The sequence below is a fragment of the Chenopodium quinoa genome, unplaced genomic scaffold (genome assembly GCF_001683475.1).
Source record: "Chenopodium quinoa cultivar QQ74 unplaced genomic scaffold, ASM168347v1, whole genome shotgun sequence".
Classification (NCBI taxonomy): Eukaryota; Viridiplantae; Streptophyta; class Magnoliopsida; order Caryophyllales; family Amaranthaceae; genus Chenopodium; species Chenopodium quinoa.
In genome coordinates, this window is record NW_018742720.1 from 84391 (window position 1) to 93022 (window position 8632).

At 34.3% G+C, this 8632-nt stretch overlaps 1 protein-coding gene across 3 annotated transcripts; it reads left to right on the top strand.

The window, feature by feature from the left end:
• The first annotated feature begins 804 nt into the window (after positions 1–804).
• LOC110723018 (fimbrin-1-like) lies at positions 805–7328 on the top strand. 3 transcript variants are annotated; one of them, XM_021902290.1, is made up of 15 exons: positions 805–1120; positions 1397–1568; positions 1876–2046; positions 2307–2545; positions 2647–2818; positions 2907–2945; positions 3066–3134; positions 3226–3342; positions 3866–4077; positions 4234–4389; positions 4679–4878; positions 4979–5136; positions 5237–5333; positions 5442–5533; positions 6712–7328. In XM_021902290.1, exons 2-15 carry the CDS (start codon positions 1482–1484, stop codon positions 6958–6960), a joined length of 2058 nt encoding a protein of 685 aa, XP_021757982.1. In that variant the 5' UTR covers positions 805–1120; positions 1397–1481; the 3' UTR covers positions 6961–7328. The 3 variants fall into 3 exon arrangements, with proteins under 3 accessions (XP_021757982.1, XP_021757983.1, XP_021757984.1); XM_021902291.1 differs by having other exon boundaries at positions 1400–1568; XM_021902292.1 differs by lacking the exons at positions 805–1120; positions 1397–1568; positions 1876–2046 and having other exon boundaries at positions 2503–2562.
• The last annotated feature ends 1304 nt before the right edge of the window (positions 7329–8632 follow it).

Genomic DNA, 8632 nt, shown 5'->3' on the forward strand with positions numbered 1-8632 from the left:
TGATATAGTTTATTCTTACTACCCTCTCTAACAATATACTGGTATACTCTACTATCAAAATAATACACTTTCTAAGAAAAGCAAGTAAGATGAAAGTAACAAGCGAAACCACCATAGTTCAACCCCCTTCCCTCCCATGAAAACCATTAATGTCAAAGACTACAATTACCAATAACCTCCATAGTATGTTTGTGACATAGGTAAGCTAAGCCACCAACCCATTGCCCATCACAACTTTGAACTATCACAAAACACAATGAAAAATGAAAAAACACAATGAACTATCACAACCCATTGCATATTTGATTAATTTAGTTTAAATTTACTCACGTCAATAAAATTTAATCTTAAGTTTTAGATATCACCTTAAAAAGTTTATCAACTAAACTAGCTAAAAAAGTAATGTGTCAAAAAAACGTGACAATAGCAATATGCACTATTCTCACTAGTTTTACGCAACTAGTAGTAGAATGTGAAAAATAAAAATCTCCCAAGATAAGATACTCTCAATCAAGCACAAAAAACTTACCAAAACTAACAATATCGAAGAATCCAAAAATGGCAAGAAATACCAAGAAAGGCGATGACTACTAGGGAAAATGAAAAGGTAAATCGAGAATAGTGTCAAATTTCTGGCATCACCACAATCCAGTTGGACAAAGAAAGCCTTAAATAAAGACAAATCAAAATCAGTGACTTGGATTGGTGGGCCACCTTTATGTGTCATAAAAATAAATCAGAAAAAAAATACAACATTTTTTTTAGTTAATTTAATTTTTTTTGTAATACTAGAAAAAAAAAAAAAAAAAAAAAACCTCAAAAAACTCAAAAAATTCTCTTTTTTTCTGCCGGCCAGTCGGCCACTAAACTAAAACCACAAACCTCTTTTAAATTTTGTTTTCTTTCCTTTTGGGTTTATTTCAATTTTTAGTTTCTAAAAATAAAATAAGATTTCATTTTATTTTTTATTTTTTGGGTTACCTTTGCTCTTTTGCTACGCATTCTTCTTGCCCTTCCCAAAATTTGTGATAATTTTGGTGAAAAGAGTCAAACTTTAAGACCAAAACAGGATTTTTTGCTGGGTTATTTTTTTCTGCAAGAACAAAGATTTTGTTAATTGGTATGTTCATTTTTATTATTTTTAGTTTAAAATCTTATTTTTCTTTCTGGGTTTTCATTTTACCAGTTTATCTTCTCATAATCTGATAATAATACGTAGTAGTTGACAATTTTGTTTAATTTATTGGATCAATGGAACAGTGCAATTTTCTTGAAAAAATGTATCAAATTAACTAATATTATTATACTATATGTATGATTAATATATCAATATTATGCCCTCATTTCTCTATTAATTTCAATAATAATGTATTGGTATTGATTTTGTTTGATTTAGTAGGAAATTATTACTCTATTTGGAAGATTTCAATCGGTTTCCCAATCAGATTGTCTGATTGGAGGAGGAAGAAAAGATTAGCAAGATGTCTGGATATGCGGGTGTTGTTGTTTCTGATCCTTTGCTCCATAGCCAGTTCACTCAGGTTGAACTTCGCAGCCTCAAATCCAAAGTAATTACCCTTTAAACCCTCTTTATCTCATTTTAGTCTTATTGCAATTTCTGGGTTTTGTTTATTTTTTGGTCATCGCAAATTAGATGGTGCACCCGGGTGCACAATATTGTATTGGTATAGTTCTTGATTTGAGTATTATATCATAATTATTAGTTTATTACCACTGTTCAGATTTAGTTGTCACATTATTGATTCAAATTGCTATATGAGGGTGAACATCGGATGGAGGGAGTAGTTATTACACAAATTGATGTAGATGATGATTAATGGGTGTTGTTTGTTTTGTTTTGCTTTCTGGTTATAGTATACTTCTTTGAAGAATAACAATGGTAAGGTGACCATTGAAGACATGCCACCAGTTTTGGCAAAGTTAAAAGCGTTTAACCAGTCTTTTAAAGAGGAAGATATTAAGGAGATTTTGATTGAGTCAGCCTCAGATATGAATCAAGAGGTCGAGTTCGAGGATTTCTTGAAGGTAACGACTTGGTGAATCTCTGTTTCTTAATCTATCTGTATTGTATATTTGTACGACTGTGTATTAATGCATTAAGAACTAAGAAGTAGAATTTATTGTTGAAAATGATGAGCTCAAGTTATAATTAATCAGTCTTTTTTTATGCTATAATTAATATCTGTATGTAGAAGTTACAACTTGCTTTATGACATTGGAGGTTATAATGTAGTAGTATATATAAGCATAAGTAACATGTAGGTCAATTTTATTGGCATTGGCAGGTTCATCTAAGCTTCCAAATTCGAGCCTCAGCTCAGCTTGGTGGTTCAAAGGACTCCTCTGCCTTTCTCAAGGCCTCAACTACTACCCTTCTTCATACAATTAGTCAGTCTGAGAAGGGATGTTATGTTCATCACATCAACACTTACCTTGGTGATGATCCTTTCCTGATGCAATTTCTTCCGCTAGATCCTAATGGTGACGATCTTTTCAATATTGCAAAAGATGGAGTTCTTCTTTGGTAATTCATTCAATGAGGTTGATTTAGAAGATTATTTTCTCCTTGTGGCAACTTTCTCATATGTGTATGAGATCATGACATGTTCTGTGTGGTTATTGCAGTAAGCTTATAAATGTTGCCGTTCCTGGCACAATAGATGAAAGAACAATAAACACCAAAAGGGTACTTAATCCCTGGGAGAGAAATGAGAATCATACTCTGTGTCTGAACTCCGCAAAAGCCATTGGATGCACTGTAGTTAACATTGGACCTCATGACTTGGTTGAAGGAAGGGTAAGTAGAATTGAACTAGCTAGGAACTTTTTTTTTTTGAAAATTCCTCTCTGTATTTTTATAACTGAAGCTCTCCTTTCCTTTTCAGCCACATTTGGTGCTTGGATTAATCTCTCAAATCATAAAGGTATAGCTTTATATTTCAAGTTTGAGACCTTTGATTTTCTTAATTACTGGTGGTCAAACTTAGATAATAAGGTAATGATTGTACGTGGCACTAATTAAGCTGACAATCATATTGGTTCAGATCCAACTCCTTGCCGATCTCAACCTTAGGAAGACACCACAGCTAGTAGAATTGGCTGATGACGCTGATGTAATGTCCTGTTCATCCTTTTTTTTGCTCAATAATACGGTTTGAGCTTAAGAGAAGTTGTTTTCTAATGACATTCTATCTATGTTGGCAGGACATTGAGGAGCTCATGGGTTTATCCCCAGAAAAAGTCTTGTTGAAATGGATGAATTTTCATCTCCAGAGAGCTGGTTATGAGAAAATTGTCACAAACTTTTCATCTGATATGAAGGTATGTCTGAATTGGTAAATTTGCTTTTTGAGGAAGCTCTTTCCAGAAAGGTATCTTGTAAAATTGTTGGTTGTAATGTTGGCTACATGTTCACGTATAGCATCTACTAGTTATGATCATGATTAACTAGCAATCATGGATGCCAGTTGTTGGAAAGCTTTTGGGCTTAGAAGCATGTCATTGCTATTTTGGGAAATGGAGAAATCTTTTCCTTGACTGATTGCTAGACTGATTGCTAATCCAATGGCAGATGTGATATTGCACAAAGTTGAAACTATTTCTGCCTTAAGCTTTACTTTCCCATCTTATTTTAATTAAACTCACAGTTAAGCATGCTAATCTACTCATCATGTCCGTGCTAATGTTAGAAATTCAATAGATTCTTGTCTTATTCAGTATTATGCTAGGAATTAATCCCTTCAAGTATCTGCCTAGAATCCCTAAACTTCACTCGTATAATTATTTATCTTATCATTCAAGTTATTGTGCTGGTGACTGAATGATTGTGTCTTCTGTTTAATAGGATGCAAAGGCATATACTTACCTGCTCAATGTTCTCGCACCAGAACATTGTGATCCAGCTACATTAGATGCGAAGGACCCTACTGAGAGAGCGAAGTTGGCACTTGACCATGCAGAGAGAATGGGCTGCAAGAGATACTTAGATTCTAAGGACATTGTTGAAGGCTCATCAAACCTAAATCTCGCTTTTGTTGCTCAGGTTTTTAAGATGAGGTGAGATATTAGTATTCAGAAGATATACACATCTTGTAATCGTCAGAGGCAATTAATATATCAGTCTTTGTTCTTAATAATCTCTTTTGTGGACTGAACAATTGTTATTCTCCTTTTCCTACATGTAAAATATTAGAATGTGAATTTTCTTTGCAGGAATGGTTTGTCATTAGATGGAAAAAAGGTTTCTTTTGCAGAGATGATGACAGACGATGTACAGACATCTAGGGAAGGAAGGTGCTTCAGATTTTGGATGAATAGTCTTGGTATTGCCACCTATGTCAACAATGTGTTCGAGGATGTTAGAAATGGGTGAGCATGTTCTGCCCTTCTATTCTTCTTTCTCCATCAATAGGGTGGGGATGTGGGGGTGTTGGAACCTCTAAATTGATATAAATGTCACTTCTTAATCAGACCTGCTAAGATCATTTCCCCTTCATTGAGATTAAACATCGCTTAGCTAGAATTTCTTATTTTGTTTATTAGAACTACTATAGTAATATGTCAATGATTCTCTCTGTTTTGGGTTTAATTATCGACTATATGTAAAGGATATGGTTTCTTCTGTGTTTTTTGTACAATCTAACCTTATGTCTTGCAGCTGGGTACTCTTGGAAGCTTTAGACAAGGTATCTCCTGGATCAGTCAACTGGAAGCACGCGACAAAGCCTCCTATCAAAATGCCTTTCAGAAAAGTTGAGAATTGCAATCAAGTTATAAAAATTGGGAAGCAATTGAAGTTTTCCCTTGTGAATGTTGCTGGAAATGATATTGTTCAAGGAAACAAGAAGCTAATACTCGGTATAAACACTGCAAATGTTCTGAGATTGAGACTCTTTGAACGCACATTGATTTATTTTGTATATGATTGATCACATAACACATTTCTATTTTCTTCTAGCTTTACTGTGGCAGTTAATGAGGTATAACATGCTCCAACTATTGAAAAACTTAAGATCTTTCTCCCACGGGATGGAGATCTCTGATTCAGACATCCTTAATTGGGCAAATTATAAGGTGAAAAGCTCTGGGAGAAAGTCTCGAATTTTGAGCTACAAGGTCGGTGGCTAGCAAAGTATTTATTATCTTTTCTCTTTTATGAATGCTTAGCCTTTTTTCCAGAGATTTGGATCTGATTGGACTATGATGTTATACTCAGGACAAAAGCCTTTCTACTGGCCTATTCTTCCTTGAACTTTTAAGTGCGGTGGAGCCTAGGGTTGTCAATTGGAACCTTGTCACCAAGGGTGATAATGGTAAAGACTTTGGTTTCTATGGTTTACTTACAACAGACTACTTTATTATCCATAATTCCATATGTGAAAATGTTGCGATACTCATTGTAACTTGTTTTGGTATTGTAGATGACGAAAAAAGGTTGAATGCTATATACATTATCAGTGTTGCAAGAAAGCTTGGATGCTCTGTCTTTTTATTGCCCGAGGACATTATGGAGGTAAGTTATGAAATATCGTGAAATTCCTATTTCATCTCAACTTACCACACACCAATGCTATAGATTTGTCATAGTACCAAGCATGAGAAAATATTCCTTTATATTTTGATGCAAATGTGGGCAGTTCAAATTACAAAACAAGAGCTAGATATTGAATCCTTAGTTATTTCCAAGGTTACAAACTCAGGAGGACTGAATAATAATTTTGTTTGATTTGAAGACAAAAGATTCCTGACATTCTAAAACTTTATGCTTGTCCATCCACAACCTAGGTTGTTTGTCTTTTGTAATGTTCAATCTTCATGCCAGTATAGCTCAACAAAAGCTCCCTGTATTACAATATTATGAGAATCATTCTTTGCAAATTGGTTGTCAGTACATTCCAGTATTCCACCACTTCTTTTGCTAATAATGAGATTCCTCCAGCCTAATATAGCTATCAGCTCTGCCCTTAGGATATTTACCACCATTGCATGTCTCTGAAAACTCAAAATTAAGCTGCCATTTGAGTCTCTAAAGACCTTTTCAATTCCTGCATGTACTATAAGATTGATTGGGAAAACATGTCTTCTCGGAGGTAAAGAATTCCTAGGAAAGTAATTTTGTGGGATGAAGGTTTGAAGGCAGGCTTCAGGTGACTGTAATTTGGGTAAGTATGGCTGAGTACTGTTTTTTCCAAGTCGACCAGACTATGAAGGAGGTATTGTGCTTCAATAGAACTTAGAAGAAGCTGTCAGGCACATTAAACATGTCTTATTTTATCCTCGAGACTTGTGATTAACGGCTTGTAAAACCTTTTGGAAATCAAATTTATGACTTTTGAAAATGAAGATTTGAAAAATACATCTTAGGAAGAGTGAGATTTGGGGCATTTTCCAGTTGAGTTGCTAAATCTTCAGGGAAAGGGAAGGAAAGGGTCTTCTACAGAATTTTCAACAGTAAATAAATTTGCAATGGCTGAGATGAAAAGGGCTAGTGTTGGATCCTCGACACCCTAACTTGTGTATATACCAAATAAATGAAATTTCATAAAAGAGCTGAATTCTTTTGGACATAAGGTTGGGGTGAATTTGAAAGAAAAACATAAATAAATCTTGTTAAGTTTTTTGATTAGTGAAACAGTCATGTGACGCTGCTTCTTGTCAAAAGTTGATGTTTCTCTGCTTTGATTCTTGCAGGTAAATCCGAAGATGATCCTGACCTTGATGGCCAGCATCATGTACTGGTGCTTACAGCAGGAGGATCTAGAATCTTCTCCGTCCCTCTCAGAATCTGCTACTGTCACAGATATATCCTCTACTGCTCCCTCAGTTCAAAGCGAGGATGAGAGTTCCATTTGCGGAGAGATCTCATCATTCAATATCGATGATGCTGCATCTGACTCAACTGCTTCTTCAGTGATTGACAACATTGAAGATGAGCAATGAGGGTAGTTTAAAAGCTGCATTCCTTGTGCACGAGCTAAATAAAAACCATCAACACATTAGGAGTTGTACAGAGAACAATGTTTATATTATACATCGTTATGGAAGTAGCGCAAAGGTTAAAGAGGTTGGCAAAGGGGGGAGAGCCAGAAAAGTTTAGTTATAGTAATACGAGCATTTTCGTGTAGAGATGAGCTTGTATTTTCTATGCTCATCTGTGATATATAAGTCTGCTTTCTCAAATATGTGCATCTGTGCTTTGTGCATTTTCATTTCCATAGCACTTTTTGGTGTAAGTCCTTATTAATAATTGTATGATCTCTATTATACAAGGCCTTCCTTTGATGATGTGCATAAAATTTCTCCTTTAATATGCTGGATTTTCTTATTCTATGTTGGAACCTTTGCTGGGAGTTCCTTCTCTTTCTCATAACCACAACACTAATTTAGTGTTTTGTCTACATAAGTTAAATGTATCATAACTTTACCCTCAACAAAATGTTGATCCCTGACCTATGGGCTATAGCCATTTGCACATGATTTATCATGACACATTTTAAATAAGGAAAATGAGACAAGTAAATTGGGATGGAGGTAGTGGGGATAATTTTTTCGTTATTTATTCCATTATAAATACTTCTCTTATTTCTCTATCATTGATTAGGGAAAATTTAAACGAAGACCTAGTTTGACAATTGGTGTGTTTGACAAAATTAGCTGGTAGCTAGGTGTCAAATTATTCGTACTCGTATGTAGTGATTAATTAATTAATAATATAGAATAATAGAATCAAAATTGCATGCGACAAATAAGGTAGAACATTTATAATGGATATTAGAGAATATCTTGATTTAATGGAGAAGTTTAACTATTATACCGAAACAAAGGTGGTAAGTTTGATTCTAACACACATAAAGAGGAAAGCTTTTCATTCTAAGGGCATGCTTGGATTGAGGGAAATGCATTATTAGGGTAGTAAAAGTCAAACTAAGCAAAATGAAAGTAAATAGGGAAGGAGGAGATAGTGATGGTGTCCTTGTAAGAAAAAATATTTAGTGATGGTGATGAATGAGGTGAAGAAAGAGGCTCATTTTGGGGGTGATAGTTACACTAGGGAGAGGGTGTGTAACTACTATCCTCATTATGAGGGTAATAATTCCTCCGTCTCTCTCTTTTCCTCATGGAACAACTACCTTATGGCATTTGTAAACACCATACCTCCTACAACAACAACTATAATTACTTATGTTTTTTCAAGTTTGACTTTTATTACCCCCTTAATATATTACCCCCAATCCAAGCATACCCTAAGTAGCTTAAAGATTTTCTGCAAATACCATAAAAAATGATTATAGAAAGAAGAAAAAACAAGTTTATGATATTGATAAACATTAAATTTTTTTATCAAATGACAATCTTGTTAATAAATAGGCTAAATTTCCATAGTATATGGGTAAAACCGCTAATTTTACCCTAAAATATGACAATTTTGTCCCTTGATAGATAAACAATATTTGTTTATCAAGATGATTAATCGGAGCTTACTCATATGAAAAGTGTATTTCTGTATATATAGGTAGTAAGTTTTTATTCTAATGCATAAATTGAAAAGATTCATAAATTATACAGAGTAAAATTGTCGTATTTGTGTATGATCAATTAGGGCCTTGTTCGT